The sequence below is a fragment of the Akebia trifoliata genome, chromosome 16 (assembly GCF_017979445.1).
Source record: "Akebia trifoliata isolate Shusen 1 chromosome 16, ASM1797944v1, whole genome shotgun sequence".
Classification (NCBI taxonomy): Eukaryota; Viridiplantae; Streptophyta; class Magnoliopsida; order Ranunculales; family Lardizabalaceae; genus Akebia; species Akebia trifoliata.
In genome coordinates this window covers 8,182,641-8,207,584 of record NC_141390.1, presented here as the reverse complement: position 1 = coordinate 8,207,584, position 24,944 = coordinate 8,182,641, and the positions used below count along the sequence as shown (strand labels likewise).

Here is a 24,944-nt window from a genome sequence, read left to right as displayed (position 1 = left end):
TAGAAAGTTGTTTCTAAAATCCTAATTACATAGACTTTATCAGTAAATTATATACTAAATCCTCTAATTGCATATAGTTCATTGTTAGTCTATAATAATTCGTGTTTTCCATTTAATTATGTAATTCAGAACTAATTACGGTTATTTACGTGTAATAGGAATTATTCGCAAAGTTTCAAGATGAATCAGGATAAATCGAAGTTGTCATTATGATCCAGGATCCAAAAGAAGACCGTAGATCAAAAGTCAAGTCAATTGACTAAAACTTCACGGTAGTGCCATGGTCAACTGCGACGATGCAGTCAACTAAGAAAGTCAAACCTCGAGAATTGTACTGAAGCTTGATGGTTGGATACCATTCGCAGTAGATTATTTTTAGTATTTTATGTAAATAAGGAAGGTGTCCGAAACCCTAATTTCGATAGAAAACCCTAATCTGGTCTCTCTATAAATAGAAGACCAGACCAAGAGTTGAGGGAGATTAAAAAGAGAATTCGTTTGAGGATAGATTTTAGAGAATTGGATTAGTGTTTTATTTTCTTTCATTTATGAGTTTTATGAAAGTTGTAAGAAGGTTCTACCAATTTGAAGTCAAGCAATAAAGATAATTTCTTTCTTCCATCTTTCCTTTCTCTCCATGTTTCCTTTATTTTATTGTTCTTGCGATGAATATTGGTTAAATCTCCGATAGATTGGTTGAGGAAGCCTGAGCAAGTTTTGTTAGTATTTTACGGTTCTTATAATGATTTAATAGTTTTATTGTAATAGTATAGGTATTTATTATTAGGTTGAATATTAATTATTTTCAAAGTTTTGATGGTTTCTTTCTTTGATAAGTTCAAGAAGATCCATGCTCTACAGAGAATAGTTAATATTTACCTAATAATCCCGACCTAAACTATTTCATACTTTTGATTTTGTTTATGTTATAACTGTTTAATTTTCCGATCCACTAACATTAGTTTTATTTAGTGGATCAAGATAAATAGAGAACCAGAATTCATTGATAAAGCTTATGAAGGTGGACTCAATTGATTTACACTTCTCTTTTATATTCTTAAGTTTATTCTATTTTAGTAGTTTATTTTAGATAAATCATCTCTTGCAAACTGTTTTTAAATCATGTGTTGGAATTGAATTGGATTTGAAGAAATTTACTTTAGATTAGCGTTGTTTCTGTGGTTTGATCCTTTGCTTGTCAAGATTTTCTTTTGCTCATTATTTTCTTTTCATCTACAGCTCGAACAAATTGGCGCCGCTATTGGGGACAGCGGTGTAATCCAATATTTTTTTTTATCCGAAAATCTGATTCGATTTTCTGTCGATCAAAATTTTTATCTAAGAAAAATCTGAAAAAAATATTGTTGGATTCTTGAAGTCGGCGCGAACAAAACCCTAAAGTTTGAGTCAATTTTATCGCCTAGGTCAATTGTGACGTCGTGGTCAAACTTCGAGATTCGCACTTCAAATTTTTGTAGAATTTTTCTTCAGAATTCTGGATTTTAATGAACATATAATTTTTTTAGAATTCTAACTTTGATTTGTCTTCTATTTTCAGTCGAAGGAGTCGACGAGGAGCAATGTGGTTTGAAAATTTTATCTCACCACCTGGATCCGATTCTTTGACGGAGTAACAAAAATTTATTTATTATTATTTTTTTGTTTTTTAAAGTAGAATTACAGTAGGATTTTATTTTTAGAAGTTTTAAATTTATTTATTTTTATTTAATTTTAATTATTCCGAGAAGGCTCGGATTGTAATAGAATTAAGGGAGGACAACAGTGGGACGTAACTGTCTCGGCTCCTCGGGTTCGTACATCGAGTTTGGTGTCGATGGTCCGATTCGACTCAACTTGATCATTACCTATCTAGAATGGGAGCTAAAACTCTAAACACCCACGTATCCCTTGCAAGTGGGTTTTTGTATTGAATTTGATTGAGTTAATTGCACATTTTCGATTGCACAATAGTAAAAAGGGCACCCTTACGAGGATGGCACTAACAACATAAGAATCGGATTTCAACACCGCATTCTTGCCCTATTAGGAAATTAATTCACACAAGCCCAAATTTAATTAAAATCTGATTAGACTTGACCATAGGTCCCATTGAGCTCAATAGGCAAAGTTAGCCTGAGTTGGACCAATTGCACTTCTTGATCAAAGTTAGTGCCTAATCGAAATCCTGCCCCGTTGTACCCTACTATACGAGGGGGATATACTACGTCTATTCCAGACGAAGAGATGATTTAAGAATGCCCTTCCTCAGCATCGCGCGCCACCTCTCATCTGGGAATTAAATTGGCTGATTTCGATTTCAGAGAACTAGGTTGGAGGCTCAAGCTATTCCTATGAAACAGTTAGGAGCTGTCTAGTCTAATATGAACCTATCAAGCACGTGTGAAATTCCTCCCTATTATCTATGTTCATCATTACTTCATGTTAGGTAGGAGATCTCAAAAGAATCCACTTGAACCATTCGATCCCGAGATCACAAGATCTCACCCACTTCAAAGGATTAGAAGAGAATTCAATTCCTTACCTATCTTTCAACCACCCGAGATGGCTCAACCGATTTCCCCAAAGATCGAAGAAGATCAACGAATTCTTAACGAGTTATTCGCACCCACTACAACCACTTCCCCTTCATGCATTGCCTTGCCAGCAACTAATGTGGCACAATTCGAAATAGGGTAGCCACTATCAATATGCTTCCTAAGTTTCATGGGTTTGAAAGTGAACAACCTTATAACCATTTGAACAAATTTCTAACCATATGTCAAACATTTCGAAATGGTCACCTCAATGATGAAAATGTCAAATTAAGGTTGTTCCCTCTATTTCTAGAAGATCATGCAGCATCATGGTTGAACTCGATGCCATATAACTCGATCACTACTTGGGATGAGTTTTCCCGTAAATTTATGGTTAAGTTCTTTCCAATGACAAAAATAGAACAAATCAAAAATGCCATTAGGAAATTCAAGGGTAAACTCGATGAAGAATTTTCCCGAACATGGAAAAGATTTAATGACTTGTTTGTAAAATGTCCACATCATGGGATCGATAAAGCCCAACAAGTTAATTTCTTCTATCGTGGTCTTACAACAACACAACGTATCCTTTCGGAGTCTATGCACAAAGGAAAATTCATGAATTAGACTCCAAATCAAGCTTACAATTTCCTCGTAGAACTCGCTGAAAATGCTCGAAATTGGAGTACCAATTTAGGAGACTTTGATAAGAGTGACTTTGGAACCAATAAACCAGGAATGTATAAGATCAAAAGTGATTCTGATCTCAAAAACGTAATGACTACTCTGGTGAGTACTATGCAAAACTTAAATAAGAAATTTGATGCTTTTAGCATAAAAACTAACCACCAGGAGGTACATCCTGCATTCCAAGAAAAGTCAGAAATGCCTTTCGCATGTAGCATATGCGAAACTTTTGACCACCTCACGGAAAATTGTCTTATGACCAATACAGAACAAACCAATGCTATTGGGTCATATAGCACTTTTAGGAAACCCACTCCAAACTCGTATAATCAAACTTACCACCCTGACAATAGGTTTCACCCCAACTTCTCATATCATCAAAACGAACCTATCCAACAGGGTGGTATTACAGGTTTTCAAAAATGTTATAATAGGCAATCTCAATCCAGTGCGAACCTTCCTTTGGTTCCACAAGCATCTTACTCGTCACCCCATACGTCTGATCAAAGGGCGATTGTTGTTGACCCTATGACCAACTATTCTCCCTCAGTTGCACAAACAAACTCTGCATTAGAAACAATGGTGATAGAGATGTTCAAGCAACAACAATAATTTCAGCTTACAGCTCAACGAATACAGAAATTCATGCAAGACCAAGATCAAAAAAATCAAAGTCATGAACAATCAATTAAAAATATTGAGGTTCAACTAGGGCAATTATCGCTCTCTCTTGGGAAGAGAAACGAAGGACAATTTCCAAGTCAAACTGTGCCTAACCCAAGAGGAACTGTCCCAAAAGGACAGTATGAAATAGCAAGTCAACCTAGTTCCTCTAATGACTTTGTTCAAGTAGTCCACACATTACGTTTTGGTAAGTTAGTAAATAACCAAGTGCATATGCCCAATGAGGTCCCAATAGCAGAAGACATCCAAAATGCACCTTCAACAGAGGAAGAGAACCAACAAAAAGAAACTCCTACTCAAATGAAAAAAGAAATTATCGTTCCTGTAGACACCTCAATTTGAACGGGCCACTACTCGAAAGGGCCCAAAAATATCGATTTTCCAAATAAATGGGCCAACGGGCCTTAAGGGCCCAAGTCATTGAAAAGTGACATTTTGACCAAATCGAGGCCCCTAAGACCTCTCAATGGTTTAGGAGGCCCACCAAAAGGACGCGGCCTACCTTACGCTTTTCCAATATTCACCGCTCTGCTTCCAAAACCAAAAAAGCCAAAATTTTCGATAAAGTTCACCAACGGGCCTAAAAAGCCAGATTTTCCAACACGTGGCATTTTGATTAATTCAATAAATTCAAAAATCTCAAAAAAAAATTAATAAATTAAAAAAATGTGAGACTTGGGATGCCTACCCCTTCTCTACTACCACCGCTCCGCCTCCGAATCCGCAAAAACCATAGGCCCACTTAAGGCCCACAAGCCCTCAACACTTTCCTAAATCAATTTCTCACCTTACCCTTAACTTAAAATCAATCCCATATCACCTAAAATCTAAAACCAACCTATTACCTCAAAATCCATCCCAAAATAATCCCCAACAAATTCCTAAAACCCCAAAACCATTTCAAAACCAAAGCCCAACACTATAAGGCCCACAAATCATTAACCATATCAAATTTATTATCTAACCCACAACCCACAACCCTAACTTATAAACCACAACCCACATCAACCAATCACTCTTTTATCATCAAAAGATGACACATGTCATCACCCCATCTCACCTCCCTCACCCAACTACCTACCCTATTAATTTTCTTTAAACCTCATCTACCCACACATCAACCCATCACCTTTTCTCTCAAATCAAACACATTTACCCACACCCCCAACCTATACCTCCTCCTCATCTACCATCATCATTCCCTACAAATCCACATCTACAACCTAAACCTACATCCATCCTCTCAAGTCAAACACTCAACTTCTCCCATCAACCCATCTCAACCGTTCATCTCCACCCATTTTGACACATGGCATCATCTCCCACACCCTCTCAAAATATCATCAACCACCTTCTTACACAACCCTTCTTTTAATTAAAATCCCATTCCCTCAACTTATTTCACCAATTAATTACTCTCTTACACAATCTCATCTTCTCAACCACTCTCATCAATTCTCTTCCATCTAACACTTAACCCAAATGGGTTGAAAGATCCAACCCATTTGGGTTGTAAACAACCCATTTAACCTCCCTTTCCTAAATACCCTCATATCTCCTCTAAATTACACCCACTTCTCTCTCAAACTCATAATCATTCTATCATTTTTCTTCACTTCACCCCATTATATCTCTAAAATAACTCCTCAACATCTATAAATACCTTCATCCTCTTCCCAAAAATTTCCCCAACTTTTCACTACAAAAATTCTCCCCCCAACTCTCACTACTAACCACTATTACCAATTCTCTCTCACTAATCATTCCCAAGTCTCACACAAAAAAAATCACATACTACACTCATCTCTCTCATCATCTCTTCTCTATTCCTTCAACCATACAAAAGTTGTATTTTCTTAAAATACTAAGAACTCAAGAAGACTCAAAAAAAGGAGAAGGAAGGAAAGAAAACTTTAAAGCTTCAAGGTGGGTTCAAGGCAATCCCCCATCTCTCTCTCTCTCTACCCTCTCCTCCTCCCTCTTCTATTATCCTCTCATCTATTCTCAAGGTAAAAGTTTATAAGCATCATCCCCTTTAATGGGATGATCCTATAATCAAGCCAAAAGTGAATCCCTATTTAGGGTACAAATGCACAACACGTGACACTTTATTTTTCGTTTTTTTTAAATTAAAATGATCGAGTTGAGTTGAAGTTACCACTATTTAGTGGGGAGAAAAGGGTGCCTAACACCTTCCCTTTTCTCCAACTGAGCCGCTTACCCCGAATCTCAAGGCTCGATTAGTTCTTATCCATCGAGAGTCACTAAATGCCAAAAATGTCACATTTTCTAAAAAATGCACATCGGGTGACCATTCACACCAACTTACAAAAATGAATGGTGGCGACTCCTAACCTTAGTAGATGTAGTCATCGTCCCAAGGCCCCATTTCCACATAGATTAACAGACAATAAAAAGGGAAAGCAATTAGAAGGTATTCTTGAAGTTTTCAAGAATATTCAGATTAACATTCCTTTTTTGGAAGCTATCCGTCAAATTCCTTCATATGCTAAGTTCCTTAAAGATCTCACTACGATGAAAAGAAAAACCCTTGTGCCTAAGGAGGCTATAATGACAGCCCAATCATCTTATCTGATTCAACAGACAATTGTGCTTAAATTTAAGGATCCGGTCCAACAATCTCAGTGCATATAGGGGAAACAATGATTGAGAAATGTCTACTAGATCTAGGGGCCAGTGTGAATCTTCTACCATTTTTCGTCTACAAACAACTAGGTTTGGGGGAACTCAAACCTACAGATATCACTTTCAGTTTGGTAGACAGATCAGTCAAGATTCCCAAAGGGATAGTGAAAGATGTAATAATTAAGGTTAAAGACTTCTATTTTCCTACTAATTTTGTGGTACTTGACACTGAACCCGTCATAAACCCAGACAATCATGTTCCAGTAATCTTGGGTCGACCATTCTTAGCTATATTTGATGCTGTGATCAAATGTAGAAACGAGATCATGACTTTAGTCTTTGGAGACATGAAAGTAAAATTGAATGTCTTCCACAACAAGTGTCAATCCATTAACATGGATGATATGAAAGAGGTTAATATAATTGATACATTGGTCAGTAGAACATTCTAGGAAGCGGAGAACATTGACCCGCTAGAAGAACACTTAGGTCAATTTGACCTTGAGTTTGCTGAAGAACAGTCTATCAAGGAGGTAAACGTCCTCCTAAAATCCATTTTCGAGATGGATTTCGCAATTTGGCAACTTAAAATAGAGAGTCTCCCCACATATTCATCCCAACCTTCAATTGAAGAGACCCCTAAACCTGAACTCAAACAGTTGTCCAACATGCTGAAATATGCGTTCTTAGGGAAGGTCGAAACCTTCCCTGTAATCATATCACTTGACTTAGAAAAGTTCCAAGAAGAGCAGTTATTAGAAGTCTTTCGAGAACATAAGGAAGCTATTGGTTGAACCATAGCTGATATCAAAGGCATCAGTCCCTCTGTGGTTATGCATCAAATACATCTCGAGGACAACTACAAACCATCGAGAGAACCACAAAGGAGATTGAATCCTGTCTTACAAGAGGTTGTCCGAGGAGAAGTCCTCAAATTGCTAGATGCAGGTATTATATACCCCATCTTAGACAATAAATGGGTAAGTCCTGTGCAAGTGGTCCCAAAGAAATTCGATGTCACTGTTGTGATCAACAAGGATAATGAACTAGTACCAACTCGTATCCAAACTGGGTGGCGAGTTTCTATAGACTACAGGAAGTTAAACTCTATGACATGAAAATATCACTTTCCTCTCCCATTCATAGATCAAATGCTCGAACGCCTAGCTGGACACGCTTACTACTATTTTCTTGATGGATATTCGGGGTACAATCAGATCCCGATTGCCCTGAAGATCAAGAAAAAATAATTTTCACGTGTCCCTTCGAGACTTTTTTCCTATCGACGCATGCCATTTGGACGTTGCAATGCTCATGCAACTTTTCAACGATGTATGTTAAGCATTTTCTCCGATATGGTAGAAAAATTTCTTAAAGTCTTCATGGATGACTTTTCAGTCTTCGGATCTAACTTTGACAAATACCTACATCACTTAAAGTTAGTCTTAGCTAGATGCCGCAAAAAGAATCTAGTGTTAAACTGGGAGAAGTGTCATTTCATGGTCACTTCTGGGATTGTTTTGAGATACATCATATCCCACAAGGGAATTGAAGTAGATAAGGAAAAAATTGACTTTATCGCTAATCTACCTCCCCCTAAAACTGTGAAGGAAGTCCATTCTTTCTTAGGGCATGCAGGCTTTTATAGGCGCTTCATTAAGGATTTTGAAAAGATTTCCAAATCTCTATGCGATTTATTATCTAGAGATGCATACTTTGAACTCTCTATCACCTATCTAAACGCTTTTGACAAACTCAAAATTGAGTTGACAACAACACCTATCATCCAACCACCAAACTAGAATTTACCCTTTGAGGTGATGTGTGATGCTTCAGACTACGCAATAGGTGCTGTACTAGGACAACGAGTTGACAAACTCCCCCATGTTATCCAGTATGCGAGTAAAACATTGAACGTTGCCCAACTTAACTATTCAACAACTGAAAAAGAGATGCTAGCAGTAGTCTTTGCTCTGGAAAAATTTTACTCCTACTTAATAGGATCCAAGGTGATAATCTTCACTGATCATGCAGCACTGAAATATCTTCTTTCCAAGAAGGAGACAAAAGCAAGGTTAATCCGATGGATTCTTTTACTACAAGAATTTGATCTGAAAGTCTGAGATCAAAAAGGATGCGAGAATGTGGTTGCTAATCATTTGTCCAGACTGGTAGTTAAAACAAGTTCTGACTCCCTCCCAATCTCTGAGAACTTTCCAGATAAACAATTGATGTCTATCTCTAATATGGATACACCTTGGTACGCTGACATTGTCAATTACCTGGTAACTGAACAAACACCGACTTCATGGAAGAAACAAGAGCGACTTAGATTTCTCTCCATGTTTCCTTTATTTTATTTTTGCTTTATTGTTTTTGCGATGACTATTAGCTAAATCTCCGGTAGATCGGTTAAGGAAGCCTGAACAAGTTTTGTTAGTGTTTTACGATTCTCATAATGATTTAATAGTTTTATTGTAATAGCATAGATATTTATTATTAGGTTGAATATTAATTATTTTCAAAGTTTTGATGGTCTCTTTCTTTGATAAGTTCAAGAAGATCCATGCTCTACAGAAAATAGTTAATATTTACCTAATAATCTCGCCTAAATTATTTCATACTTTTGATTTTGTTTATATTATAACTATTTAATTTTTCGATCCACTAACATTAGTTTTATTTAGTGGATCGAGATAAATAGATAACCAAAATTCACTGATAAAACTTATGAAGGTGGATTCAATTGATCTATATTTCTATCTCATATTCTTAAGTTTATTCTATTTTAGTAGTTTATTTTAGAAAAATCATCTCTTGCGAACTATTTTTTAATCACTTGTTGGAATTGAATTGGATTTAAAGAAATTTACTTTTGATTAACGTTGTCTTTATGGTTCGATCCTTTCTTGTCAAGGTTTTCTTTTGTTCATTATTTTATCATCATCTATAGCTCGAACAGCTTGAAATTAAAGTAAGGGGATGATAAGAAAGGGAGAGATTAGATGGAGAAATTGGAGGGTTTAACCCCACCTTGATCTTCTTTTTTTTCTTGAGTTTTTCTTCTAGAGGTTTTTTACAGAGATTTGAGAAAATAGGAAGGCTAGAAAGGCTTGAAAGAGATTTGGAAATAATTTTGAATCACCAAATGAGTTCTTCCATTTGTTTTGAATGTGTTTCTATTTATAAGATTTTGGGAGACCCTTGAGGTTAAACTTATCCTAAAATCTTGATTACCCAAATATTATAAGAAAAACCTTCACAAAAGATCACAATTACTCCTAACCTTGGCTTTGATGGTTTTTATCCTCTTGTTGGGTCTCACCAATTTTGATTATCAATGGGTATGATGGTAAAAATTCAAAGATTTTAGAGAAATCTAAATGGATGTTAAAATGGTTTTAAGACTTTGACCTTAAGTCAAATGTAAAGGAACCAAACCAAATGGTATGTAATTAGCTAGATTTTTGACTTCTTTGATTACTTATCTTGAGAGATTCTTTAACAAACTAGACATAGATTGGTCATTGGGTAGAAGTACTTGAAAATTCTCTAAGGTGGACAAAAGTGTTATAGGCTTTAGAAATTAGTCAAATTTTATTCAATGCCATTAGAGCTATGTGATCTTCGCAAATGTTGGAAGAGTAGAATGAAAATTAATGAAGGATTTTTTGAAGAATAAGCTATGAAGAGGGAAGGTAAATGGGTCATTTTTCTTAAGAAAATTCGAGTGCACATGGACTTAACAACTGTTCTAAATGTTTGGGTTGAACTCAAAGTTCGGCCAAGCTAAGTTCAACTAGGCTTAAATTTAATCAGGTTGGGCATCTTCTAATTAATAAATCCCTACTTTGATCTTCGGACTAAAATTGTGAATGAAATTTTCCGTGTCGTATCCATTCTTGAAAAGTTTTACTGCTCTCAGACTTAACTTAGGCAAAATGGGGTGTCTACAATTGATTTAGGATTAGATCGAAATCTGAGAGATTTTTAACCCAAAGAGATTTTGATATTCATATAAAATCTGATAGACTAATAAATAGGCTCAATGTCAGTTCTTAATTACATGGACTCAAATCATTAGTGATGACTTTTATGAGCCGTTAACTTAAAATTGGGCTTTAGTTAGATGGACTCGATCATTGGCGATGGTCATTATGAACCTTTAAATTAAGATTGGACTTTGGGTTTATTTGTGATTTCCAAAAGCAATATTAATGGTGGAGATGTTTCCCCTTTTTTATACTTGGGCGATGGACCCACTAATTATGAAACTAATGGCTACAATAAGTTTTTCATCCATTGACCAGCCCTCTCATCTCACACCGTCGAGTTATTTTTTATTCTTTACCCTCCAAAAAAAAGAAAAAAGAAAAACTCAATGGTTTCGAATGGATTAAAAACACAACCCGTTATTAAAAAGAAAAAACCAATCCTAAGGAAGTTGGGGCTTGGAAAGTCTCCATCCTCAACTTGAACTCATAGGAAAGAATTTGTAGAATAACAAATTTATTAAAAGGGAAGAAATTGATGGAGAGGTCAAATGAGCAGTAACAACAGCATAAAGTTGATGGCGTGCCTAGTAGAAAATATATATATGATTCGGTGTATATGTGATACACCTAATTATCAAAAGCAAATTTTTTTTTTTTAATGTTGGATAATGGTGAATAACCCCCCCCCCCCCAATCCTCTGAAATGGAAGTGGAAGCTTGAATGCATGATTGACTGGATCGTAAGATCTAAGACGGTCAAATCTCTGATACCATAATAAATTTCTATAACTGAAATTTCTAGATATTTTTTTTGATCTCCGATAAACATTTTGTTAAATAGTGATCTGAGCCAGCCAAAACTCTGATACCATAATAAATTTTTATAACTGAAATTCCCAGATTTTTTTTTTTTTTTTTTTTTTTTGCAATATCCAGTAAATATTTTATTAAATAGACAATACTTACATACATGCGGTTATATAGCTACCGCAATTACAACAATATGATTTAGTGTATCTTGACACACCTTATTTAACTATTACATATATAACTATTATTCTAATTAATAGAAAAGTCATGGACCAGAATACCATAAATCACATTAATAATATATACATATTTTCAAATCTCTCTCATATTTTTGCACCTGCCAACCACCTGCTATAAAATTCCAAAGCCTCATGAGGTTTGTCTTCGGGGACGGTATGTCCCGAACCCTGCATCAAAAGTAAGAAATTATAATCACAAGCAAGTGACGATTGTCATTCCAAGAACTTAAAAAAAAAAAAAAAAAAAATCAAAAAGACAATTTTTTTTCTTCTATCCTTTCATTACCTCATCATGATCAAAGCTTCATCCAAACATGTGGGCCCGATTGATGGAATCATGGGGTTGGTGGGCCCAAAATAATGAAATAAGACATTTTCAAGAGATGACATCAAGCTTTTTGTATTAAGATATATATAGATGATAAATTAAAGGTCGATATGAATGGTTGTGGAAGTCACATCTTCCCGGCCCAATGTAAATTTCCACCCTTGAAGGGAAAATGTTTTCCCTCCATCAAAACACTAAAAATCAACTATCTTTGTCCCTTCTTGTTTGTGATCTTCCTCTTTTCTCTTAATAAAATGTATAACACCAAAAAAAAAAAAAAAAATTTTGATAAATTAGAGGGGAGATTTCTATGTATAGACCTTAATGGTGAGAAACGTGAGGTTGTTCGCATAGCCTTGTATGTACCTGAAATGGATCAAATAATAAAAAATTATGATCAGAAATAGTTTGTGTGCACTAAAAAAAAAGGTTCTTATGATTTGTTCACGACGTTCTTCCTACTAAACAAATGAATAATAAACATCATAGATTAACAAAGAGAAAAATGGTAATCCTTACCCGGCAACTTGTCCACTGGAAAACCAAGGCCTCCATTCATCCACAATTTTATATCCAAGTGATTTAGTCCATGCTTCACTGCCCGTATACGGCACGCACATATCATGATCACCACTGACAGTTAAGAAAACAAGAGATTGTCTTAGAGGAGATATTAAGTGAAATCATGAAGTAAAAAGAATTAAGATGAATCCCAAGCCTTTGTTTAAGGGTTTTTAGTGTTTGTCCTTCTCAAAACCATTAAGAGCTATCTCTAATATTGATCAAACCATGGCAGCATCACTAATATTCATCAAAATAACTTTTGACCCTAGTATTCTTGGTGAAGCAATCACTTATTGAATAAAATGTAGATGGGGGGGGGAGCTTAAGAAGTTGGTTGAAGAAGGAAAGATTAAATATCTTTTTTAAGTTGGTTGACCTAACCTTTTCATGAGAAAAAAAAATTTGTATATTTTTTTAATGGAATCAACAAGCTTCGATAACAAAGCGATCACTTATTGAATAAAATTATTCACTATCATGTGTTCATCAGCTTGCACAACAGTCCCTAATCATGTGGCTTCTGTACATAGAAACACTTATTTCAATACAAAAATGATTAACCCTATATTGTCTTGACCAAGCACTATTTCCCAATCAATCAACATATCACTGATTATTTCTTAAAGAAACGATGCTAAATTATTCTTAACCTACCTTTTACAGTTTGATTCCCATTGAAATCGTGATCGTTCTAGAGTTCCATCAAGATTTAAACCTTCTGATTATTTTAGTATAAAAAATTTATAATGCATGAAATTGCTTTGTTATTGAAGAGGTTGCTTATTTAACAAAATCATTCGCTTCTACGAGTTCATCAGCTATTGCAACACTGCCTTGATTATGTACATCGAAACATGTCCCGTAACTTAATAATATCAGTAATTTATAATAGGGAAGATTATCAAACAACTTAAGAAACTTGGTGTATGAAGGACTGGAAACACCATTTATATTTTAAAGTCTATTGTAATTAAATTTGAAAAAAAAAAAAAAACTTGCCTTACGTACAGGATGTATATATGCAAAGAATCACGCTGGAGTGACGAAAAGATTGTACCTCATATCACACATCCTGATGTGAAAGTGTGTACGAAACCATAGATGCTTTTTGACTCCTATCTCCATTAAAAACATCTATGGTTCCTACTCACTTTGACGTCAAAATGTGGGATATGAGGTACAATCTTGACAGGCACTTGAGGTAGATCATGTGTTCGACACCCCATGAAGCTATGAATTGCCCCCTCCAGGGTCATGTTGACCCTTGACTCAACCTGTTGCACTTAGGATTTTCTGAGTGTGATCGTGGGAGTAGTCCCATCCCAAGGGTGGGGACACCCACAATAACTAAAAAAAAACAGAGGTATAATCTTGAGGTCATCACTTCAGCATTATTCATATGCAAATCAGTGTCGATATGTCAACACAACAAAAACAAACAAATAAATAAATACCAACCTTGAATAAACAAGAAGGGAATATTAATTATAATTGAGGAGGGTACCTGTATATAAGTGCTCGATATCCTCGGGTAGTTAGATCCTTGTGATAGCTAATCATGCTTTCACAATCAGGCTTATAGTTGACTTTGCACGTACATATCACCCAGCGAAAGCTTTCCTAATTTTAGATGGAAAATGCAAAAAGAGAATTAGAAACCGCCATTTGAACCAAGGAGAAGAGAATGAAGATTACATAAGAGAGCTCGTATTGCCTCACCAACGTTTGCTAACACCACCCCAAGATGTGCGCTAATTCTTTGGTGATGATTTACATATGAATTGGGGTGGAGCATTGGCAAAAGTTGGTATGGCAAAAGAATCTCTCTTGAATAAATATTCACTGCACCTGTCTGACATGAAGTGCTTTCCTCACTGCTTCATTGGTCAGCCATGAAGTCAAAATTTCATCATTCTACAAAGTCGCTATTTATTAGTAAAACTTAATTGACATGTGAAAAATCTAGAGACAAAAAACAAATCAAAATCTAACTATATACTCAGCAAATTAATCTTTCTAGTAAGTTTTTGATATTGGGTTTAAGTTTAATAATAGGAGATTAAGCCACATTGTCTACATCTCTCTGGCAATCTATATATTCAAGGAATCAGTCACTTTCAAACACCTTCACATAATTTTTTTTTTTGCATTCGTGAGAGAGAGAGAGAGGTCTTTCTCCAAGACATATATAGACCCCTGTAAGAAAGTTGTGTAGGCAAAATGAGGACGTTGAAGAATATGCCGATAACACTTGAGATGGGGTAGAACCTCCACAACTGCTCAAAAGAGCCTTCATTCTTCCATTTCGGATTCCTGATCCCTAGCCCTCCTTTCTTCTTTGAAGTGTCGCTACGATACCAATTAACGAACAGAAACATTCTATTTTCTTTTCTATATATCGTGCCAAAGAAAGTCTTGAAACATCTATGATTCAAGTCATCAATGTCTTCCATCTGCACCGTTTTTTTTGGAATCATGGAGACAAAAGTACTATTTGAGCCATAATCTAAAAAAAAAAAAAAAACATCGCCATGGAAAAACAGGGTACTTTTTCTGGGCTCAGAAAAACTCAAAAACTCATTGATGTGGCATGTGCGAAAACCGTAGATTTTTCCCCGGGATATATAACTGCACATGTTTATGGGGATGTGGAGTTGTATATGCTGAGGGAAATTTTTTTTACGATTCTTGCACATGCCATGTCATTGAGTTTTTAAGTTATACTGTCAAAGTTGAGTTAGAAAATCATTACACTAGGCGAATCCACGCAAGGAGGCTGCGTTAAGTTTGGGTAGAAGATTGGTTGATGGAATTAGTCACTTAATTGCTTAGCTTCATAGTTTTCTTTAAGATAACCCTCTGAAGTTTTCGATTCACATACTACATTAATTGAAATTAATGTTGCATGAGTGATGAGTGGTACCTTTTAATTTTTAATGTGTAGGTTATATGATAAACATTATCAAGAGAGGGATTAACATGGAGAGATACTTAGATAAATTGAGACCGGAGGATCAAGAATAATTTTAAATGTGAATGAAAAATAAAACATAGGGACTAGGAAAGATTTTTGTAAAGTCGAAATAAAGAGAGGAGAAAGACAAAAAGAGTTGGTGATTAATTGGGACCATGGGAAATTGGTCAAAAAATATGTTATGAACAGTTGAATTATGGTTTAGCACTAATGGTTTCCCATGTGATCAAATATAAAATTATGGTTTGCTGGATCTATTGAAAGATTAGGGCAAAGTGGAAAGAACCAAGATGTTGTTTTAAAGCTCAATCTCTCAAGGTCAAGTGGTCGAAGTTATATGAGATTGTAGAAGGCCATTCTTAGAAAACTGTGTATGGATGGAATCATGATGTAAAACGGAAGGCTAAAGTGTTCTTGATTGCTTTCTTGCATTTCCTTTGTAGGTTCCCTGAAACAAATTGGTTTATTTTGTCATCGTCTTTGGGGTTAAGGGAGTAAAAGAGGAAAGACAATAAAATTGTAAGGGTATTATTGAAAAAGTGGTAGAAGAGTAAAGTTAATAAAGTTGGACGGTTATTATTAGAGATTTCCAAAAAATTTTACCCCATCAAAAGTAGTGGTTTACAAGTTGAAGAATAATGGACCGACAATTCTTACTATTAACTTGTAAATTGGAACAAAAAAAAAGGCCCTTTGAGAACCTTAAACCCATATAAGAATGGTGGTTTTCAACTAGATTGTCAAATAAGGATTGTCACCTGATCTCGAGCAACATATATATTCAAGCAATTCAAACTACTACAAGATACCCACAAAAAAGAAATATCGAAATGAAATTGATTTTGGTGAATTTACCGTGCATGGAGCATTTTCATTACAATTCGTGGGTGTTGGTACTGGTGGGCATGTTGGATCACTTCCATCTATTATTTTAGCTTTAAGAGGCCATGCACGGCCAAACACTCTGTTGCTAATCTCTCTTGCTTTTTGGCTGTGATGGCAGGGTTTAAGGATGTTATAGATGTTTAGATCTTTAATAACCTGCATGTAGAAAATAATTTCAAAACAGAATAAAGAGAGTTAATTTTATTTCGAAATATGAATTCAAAGTTGTACCTATTGAATAGATAAGAGGGATAAATTTGAAGATTTCACATAGTACTTTTGATCAAAAAATCAATTTGATTTATTTCGTACCCTTTGTTCGATGAGAAAATAATGGGCCAGATTTTAGATAAAAAAGGCAAAGAAGATATGATTACAAAGTAAATAAAAATTTATAAATTAAATATGAAATTGAGTAGAAGAAAAGAAGCCAGATTCTAAATATATAAATTAAAACTTGAAAAGAATTGATGATTGTGACTGTACAGTCAACTTACACCATTAACTTTATCAAGCGAATTTTTGCAGTTCGCATTGATGATAGGATGCAAGTACGTTCCTTGACAAGAAGTATTAGCCTCCTGTAACAAAAATTGAAAGTAAAGGATTTCGTTATTGCATGAAGAGATAAAAAGAAAATGGTTTGCTCAGAAGGAGTTCAAGGAAACCTACCAAAGCATAATGACAATCCCACTTTTTGTTTAATATTGTAATTTTGTTTAATATTAAGTAACAATCCCACTTTTTTCCTTGAATTTTTTTTCTTCTGAGTTTTTTTTTCTTGTCTAAGTTTTTAGAATAACGACACCCCGAAAATATCCAAAAACAGAAAAGAACTCCTAGAAGCCCTTAGGAAGTTAAGGAATCCCATCTCAAAACAAAATCTTCAGAGAAAAGTTACTAAATTTTTCTTGGATCTTGGTCTAGAAGGACATGTGTAATGGTATGTCCGAAATGAGCAAATTATAATCCTACAGAGAGATATGAAGGGATTCACCCACCTGAAACAGGTCATGTGTGATCAGGCCCATTCCATGTGCAAATGTTACACGTGCATTACCATCAAATTTTTTATCAGAAACCCCATTTCCCACCATGTAACCCTGTATATCAAAATTCACAGTCAAGTTATTAAACATAGTTAACAATGCAATTCTATATAGAGATAAGCAAAGACAAAAGAGCCAGACCTTGAAGTTGATAATAGGCTCTAAACGCTTACCAATTCCTGAAAAAATGCTCAAGTTATCACATGGTTTATGGTTATAATTCTAAAACATAAGTAAGTCCTCAAATCAGTGCATAATAGTACCTTCTACAACTTTTCTAGCAAGAGTTGGGACATAGACTCCAGCATAGGACTCCCCGGATATATAAAACGGGTTAGATTGAAACTCCTTGTATTCCTTGAACCACTGTGTGAACAACAATAATTTGCATAAATAGATTCAGAATCATGTCACCTATTTGTTTTGTTACTGCTGGGGTGACACAGGATTTACTGCGATTCTCACAAGTCTGACGTGGAGATGCCTACATAACTGTAGATGGTTTTTACCCGTATCTTGAGGAAACACATCTATGGTTATATGCACATCCCACGTCAGAATTGTGAGAATCACAGTAAATACCCTGTGTCACCTCAGCATTTTCCATAAAAAAAATTCAGTTTTCAACATTTTCTATACCAAGGCTTTTTTTTTTTTTTTTTTTTTGATAAGTATCATTATATTCATGAAAACAAGGCTAGACCGGTCGAGATGACCAACCTAGCAGAACCTTACATAAGGAACTACTCACGAGAAATACAATGAATCCCATCCCAGTTGTAAAGAAAGTCCTCGAAAAATAGCCCCTTAAACTCCTTATAAACTTTAGACCAACAAAACAAAAGACCCAAAATAGATACAAACATGTCTGTGCAATCCATTTGTTTCCCTTCAAAGATGCGTCTATTCCTCTCCAGCCACACCCCCCAACAAATTGCGAATGGTGTAATGCTCCACAGAAGTCTCCTTGTGCCTCTAAAAGAATACCCGATTGACGGCCAACACGTGAAAAGGTCCTTTATTGTTTTTGGAAGACAAGTTAGGATTCCATACAATTTAAAGAATTGTGCCCAAATACCATGAGAGAATTTGCAATGAAGGAGAAGATGATCCGAGGATTCTCCATTTTCCATGCATAAGACACAACAGCTTGCCCCATACCACCCTCGCCGCATCAAAAAGTCCACCGTTTGTATCCTTCCTAACGATGCCGTCCAAGTGAAGAAAGCAACTTTGCTTGGCACCTTTGGTCCTCAAATTGGGACACAAGGGAATGTATTATCACCATTGTTACCCAAGGAATGGTAGAAGGAACGTACCGAAAACTTGCCATCTTTGCTTGCCATCCACACTCTCTCGTCTTCCCTACCCAAGCGAAGGTTGATACTCGAAGCTACATCAATTAATCTGCCAACTTCTACCAATTCCAAGCCATCAATACCTCTTCGAAATCCAAAGAAGAAGGGAAGAATATACAAAGGTAGTCGAGATGAAAAACCTTATAGAGAACAAGAAGAGAAAAAACTAGGAAGAGCACAAGGACTCCCACCTAAATACAAATCTTTCAAAATGGTAACAATGATGATCTCCTGAGTCCAGAGGAAATGTCTTGGTTATGAGAAAAAACCAAGACTATCTCGACCATGACATTTCAAGACATTAATCTGAAACATTCTGAGATAATAAGAAAAATTCATTGTTTGTAGTTTATTAATGTTATGTTTCGGTCTTGGAATAAACATTCCTAGATAGTAGGGAACTATAAATCAAAGTTTGCAACACTATATCAGTAAGAAAAACTAACTACCACTGAAGAAGGCACACCATATCGACTTTACTCTAGAGGGATCTGAAGGTATTGATGAATTATTTATACTATTCAAGATAATTATTATTCTTTTAAGTACCTTGAGAAGAAATGTGTGGGTATCATTGGCAGTTTTTTTGTCACTGGTGTTGTAGCCACTATGATTTACGGAGAAAGAGAATCCAACACCAGCAGGAGAATCCAAATAGATTATGTTGGAAACCTGAATGGAAACAGCAGGTATAAGAGAACAACAATTTATCCAAAATTATGAATCCATTTTCTTGCATATCATGCCATTTCTAATTAGTTATAATGGTTGTTGAGAAACTTAACCAACAATAGTTTCATGGGACAAAAATCAATAAAAATATTTCTTAGAGGTTACAAAGTATTTCAACCTTGGACCAGCTGTATTTATTTAGATGTAATTTGGGCAGGCTTCCACGAGTCTCCCCCGCTTTAAAATCGAATGGGCCTGGAAAATACAGCAGACATCCCGATAAAATATGTGAGCTTAAGACCCCAGATGAAACAACAAAAGGTGATAAATTTTTTGTCTTACGTGGCTTAGAACTTTTGGATTGAGCTGATTTTTTGTGGGGATGATCTATATGGTGAGGAGATCATCCTCAACGAAAATCAGTTCAATCTGAAACTCCTAAGCCCATCAAAATTATTTTAGAACTGTGAACCATCGTTTTTTTTTTTTTATATCAAAAATTTGTAAACCACTTTTGATGAATTTAGAACTTTCAGATTCAACTGATTTTTGGTGAGGATGATCTTTTCACTATAGAGATCATCCTCACAAAAAATTAGCTCAATCTGAAACTTTTAAATCATATAGGACAAAAAGTTTGTTAGTGTTTTGACATCCTAAAATTGTCAGCCGAACGCTCCCTTATATATATATATATATATAGGGTGGCGTTCAGAGACCTTAAAGAGAGCCAAACATTATGCTAAACATTTTTTTAATATGTGGGCTAGCAGTTTCGGAATGGGCTGATTTTTTGTGATGACGAGGAGATCATCTTAAAAAAAATCAGCCCATTTTGAAACTTCTAACCCCTATTTTGAAAAATGTTTGGCTTAATATTTGACTCTCTTTTAAGGCCTTACAACACTTACATACACACACACTCTCTCTCTCTCTCTCTCTCTCTATATATATATAAAAGATAGCATTCCACAGTTGACAACGTTAGTGAGACAACATTGGGAGATAATGTTTGTCCTATATGGATTAAAAGTTTCGGATTGGGTTGATTTTTTGTGGGAATGATCTCTGTAATGAGGACATCATCCTCACAAAAATTAGCTCAATTAGAAATTTCTAACTCTATCAAAAGTGGTTTAGAATTGTGAATTGTTGAATTTTTACCATTAATTTGTAAATCACTTTTGATGGAGTTAAATATTTTATATTTAACTGATTTTTTGTATGGATTATCTTCTCACAGTAGAGATCATATTCACAAAGAATCAGTTCAATCTGAAACTTTTAATCCATATAGGAAAACCTACACCGAGTGAATAAAATTTGACATGTTCCCTCTTATTAACTAGAGGTCAACCGTAGTTAACAAGATAAATCATGACTTTTTTCCTTTATTATAACTATTTTCTTATTTGTTTGAGAGATGTTTCCTTAAAAAATTGAGTGTTAGTGCTACATTAAGATTTCCCGTGTGAAACAAGTGTAAGTTTAGACTTACTAACCAAGTAAGATTTCAAATCTTACTAAGGGGGGTTGAGCTCACCTTGTGGCATCCAAAAACATGATCTGTTGCCAAAAGGACTTAGAAGACAAAATTCTATAAATTTAAATAATAAAAAGGTTACTTTTGAAGGTTAAATTTTAAAATTAAATTGGAGAATTCCATGGGAATTAAGTAGCCATCCCCGAAATCTATAGTGATGTGGCAATCCATTTGATCTCAAAGACCCCTAGTAAGATTTGAAATCTTACTAAGTATAGAGAGTGTTTATAAAATCTCGGTTACTTTGGAAACACTCTTACCAAGGGTCCTTGGGCTCATCTCTTGGCATAAAAAACATGATCCAATGCTTCAGCATTGTAGAGGACGAAATTCTATGAATTTAAAAAAAAAAAAATGAAGAAAAATGTTATTTTTCACCATTGAATTTCAGTTTTTAAGTTTGAGAGTTATTTGTGGAAGTTTGGTAGTCATCCATTTTCAAAACCTTGGATCTAGTTCAAAAGAAACAACATTAATTCTTTTTTGTTTTGGATCTAAGTCTTTCAATGAAACTTAGAGGACTGAATCCATTTGAGCAAAACGACTCTAAGTGAGGTTCACAATCTAATTACGTTAGGTAGGAAAGGATTTCACTTTTTTTTAAGCTCATGGTGCTCACAAAATCTGGGATCCATGATTTGTTCCTCGTGTATTAAATCCACCAATCACACGTGCCCCTCGTGTATGTGTGTTCAAAATTTTGTTTCTATGTTTTCGAATTCGCAAAAAATCAAAACGATAGAAACATTTTTGAGACATTACTGAAAGCCTGAAACATTCCAACACATTCAATATAGTGATTTACCCGGCTGACCCAACTGTTGCAATTATATTACAAAAACTCCCTTCGTGTTATGAGAACTCCAAGGGAACCTAACTTTATTAAGTTTGTTACCCAGCAAACCTTGGACTGGGGATCCAGGTCTTAAAATTTAAATTGTTGAGGTTAATTTGTTACTTAACATACCTTCGAGTGCATCCTAATACTAAAAAAAATTTTGATAATCCATGTGGGCTCAACATAAGATTTGAATCTTACTAAGTTAATCATCATACACAATGTGAAAAAAGCCCAAATTTTGACTGCCTTGGACCATCAAATTTCATAAAATTCAACGGACGAAGAGATCAAATTAGCGTTAATTTTTTTTTTTTCGCCAAGTCGAAACTGTAAAATTAATGAAGGATGGGAAAAATTCAACAACTCTAAACCGTCAAATTTGGGAATATCAAGAATTTCAACGGCCCTAGATTGTCAAAATTCAATTTCTAATATTCGTGGGTCTTCGCCCGTCAATTTTTTTGGTCAAATTTTCTAAGTTTCACGTAGTGATAGTCCCATTCATAAAGTAAAGTTTGTTTAGTAACAAACTTGATAAAGTAAGGTAATTTTTGTAATAAAATTGCAATAGAGGTCTGCCCGGTAAATCTCTCTTCAATATGTCAAAAAATGAGTCTTTCATAGGAAACCCAGGTCAAGGAGCGTGTAAAAATTTTGACAAACATGGAGAAGGCTTCAATAAACCAATCAGTCTTTGAGAGAAGACTGAGGTCAATAATTAGTTTGAAAATGGGCTATTTCGCAAACACCAACGCAATTCCAGCGATCTCGTTCTCTCTCTCTCATCAAGAAATCTATCACTAAAAAATTGAAAATTGAATAAAATTAAAGAGAAAATCAGAATAATTATTACTAGAAAGAAAAGAATTCGAAGTGAATACCATGCCCAAATACGAATCCGTCGAAGCTAGAGCAGCCTGGGCCACCATTAAGCCAAAGAACAACAGGATCCTCAGATGGGTTTCTTTCAGAAACAACGAAATAGTAGAAGAGATTTTTCCCATCTTTGTCATCTAAGCTAATATACCTTCATCACAATAACCCATTTTATTTAACTAAATATATAATTTAAAAATACTTCTAAAAATTATATATATTTTTAAAGAAAATAATACCCAGAGTAGTGTTTGGAAGGAAAACTGCCATTATAACCAGGAAGTTGTGTGATAAGAGCCTCATCATGTTCTGCATCACTTAATAACAAAAAGCACACTAATAACACAATAGAGAAGAAGAACTCAACTATTGTCATGGTCTCTCTCTAGAGTACTCTAGACACACAGACAAGCAAAGTTCTCTCTTTCTTTGATCGTTTGTGTGTGTGTGTGTGTGTGATCTCTCAGCACAAGGGATTGATTTAAATAGAGGAGGATGGAGTGCTATAGTAAACACTTGTGAAAGACATGCAGAATGGAAAGATGGAAATTTTGATGTGAACAAAGCAATAAGTGTAATAATTAATATCCCTTTAATTTAGGGGACATACCCTTCCATGTTTTGGAACTCAAGGCATGCTCCTTGACCTCGGTCTCATCTAACAACCTAATAGAAAATGATCTAAATGTCCTTGTCTTGCCAGAAAAAATCCTTTTTTTTTTTTTTAATAACAATAACTCATCATTTTCAACAAATGTTTCAAATCTCGATTTGACATCTAATATAATTCTTGGACGAGATCAATTTGTCTCAAATGAGTCAACTCATCCCAAATGAGTTAATGAGTCCCCACGAGGTCTTGGATATATATATGATCACCATCCAATGTGTTTTGTAAATTGGCGAGGGGATCATCCTCACTTCCGAACTTTTAAATCCATCAAAAGTGGTTTACAAAAAATGGATGGTCCACGATTCTTCAACTTATAAATTGGGGTTAAAAATTTCGGAATGGACCTATTTTTTATGAGGATCACCATAAAGATTATTCTTAAAAAAAATCAGCCCTGAACCTTCTAAATCGGGTTTACAAAACACATTGGATAAAATGTTGGGTAAAACATTTGGATGGTGATCTTGTCCCTATATATATAGAAATAATTATTATTATTTTTATAAAATATGGTAGATTAGAAGATGTTTAACATTAAAATCATATTTTTTTCAAATAATATGTATTAAAATTTCAAAAAAAAAATATTCAATTATTTTAATTAATATATAAAATCTCGATTGACTCATACGAGTCATCTCATTTGTCTTGCGAGATTCCCTATAGTTGAGATGCCATGTCTATTCATCTCATTCACGGATAGTACAAAGATGACTCAAGTGAGTCATCTCTGTCTTCGATGAGATTTTTTATGTGCCTAATTGTAGGGATGGGAGTAAAGTAGTTTTGAGTATATATGATGTATAGAATATATTCCTAGTAAGTAGTATAATAGTTAAAATAGGTTGGGTGCATGGGATCATACTCTATATTGTGGAGAAGTTGAACTGTGGGTTATGGGATAGTGGGTAGTTTGGAGAAGTGAATAATTAGGGTAGTGTTTCTCTTGTATTTAAATTTATTGTAAGATTAATTAAAATATGCAGAGAAATTATTATTAAGATCCTATTGGATTTTGGAGATTCACTATCTCGAATTGGTGGCTTAGGAGGTCTGATCTCCCTCGAACGAGATCAATCTCAATCTTTTTCTTCTTTTTATTATTTTTTGTAATCCGATCTAAGTAGGTACGTAAAAAATTTGAAAGCATGTCTTTCAACTGTAAAATTGTTTTCCCTATTTCTAGTTTTAAGATTTTATCCCCTTCTTCAATTTTCAAAAGCTCAAGAAAAGATAGAACATTTGAGAATGGAGAACTATAAAAATTTTGTAGAGAAAAGATTAAGATTTAATGAGGTGAGATCGAAATCAATTGATAGAAAATAAGGTTAAATGGATCAAAACTAATTCTAATACAGAGATTGAAGAACTCATGGATGATCAATTTTTAGGATTGAAATAAGGCTATTTAAGTCATTTTCATTAATATATAAGAGATTTACACGAAGCATTACATGAATTTGAAATTTTTGGGTATCTAAAACATTTATCAAAATATGGAGAGGGAATCTAAATATTTACCAAAAATATGGGGTGGGGGGTTGGGGCATGTCTGAATTACTAACAAACAATTTTGGAGATTCAGT

The 24,944-nt window shown here is 34.8% G+C and overlaps 1 protein-coding gene across 1 annotated transcript; it reads right to left on the bottom strand.

Moving 5' to 3' along the window:
• Positions 1–11,462: 11,462 nt before the first annotated feature.
• Positions 11,463–23,148, bottom strand: LOC147382501 (serine carboxypeptidase-like 20). Its single transcript, XM_086429140.1, has 14 exons — positions 22,925–23,148; positions 22,691–22,836; positions 19,604–19,680; positions 19,303–19,425; positions 17,659–17,761; positions 17,537–17,574; positions 17,348–17,449; positions 16,844–16,927; positions 16,317–16,502; positions 14,336–14,401; positions 13,992–14,107; positions 12,443–12,556; positions 12,244–12,289; positions 11,463–11,763 (listed from the first exon to the last, which is right to left on the bottom strand). The coding sequence occupies exons 1-14, from the start codon at positions 23,059–23,061 to the stop codon at positions 11,680–11,682; spliced, it is 1,422 nt and encodes a 473-aa protein (XP_086285266.1). The 5' UTR covers positions 23,062–23,148; the 3' UTR covers positions 11,463–11,679.
• Between the last annotated feature and the right edge of the window lie 1,796 nt (positions 23,149–24,944).

Coding starts and splice junctions, on each gene's coding strand:
- LOC147382501 (XM_086429140.1), bottom strand. CDS start 23,061: ATGACAATAGTTGAGTTCTTCTTCTCTATTGTGTTATTAGTGTGCTTT. Junction 14,108..14,335: donor AAGCACTTCATGTCAGACAG/GTGCAGTGAATA, acceptor ATCTAAAATTAG/GAAAGCTTTCGCTGGGTGAT. Junction 12,557..13,991: donor TATCGAGCACTTATATACAG/GTACCCTCCTCA, acceptor CTTAACTGTCAG/TGGTGATCATGATATGTGCG.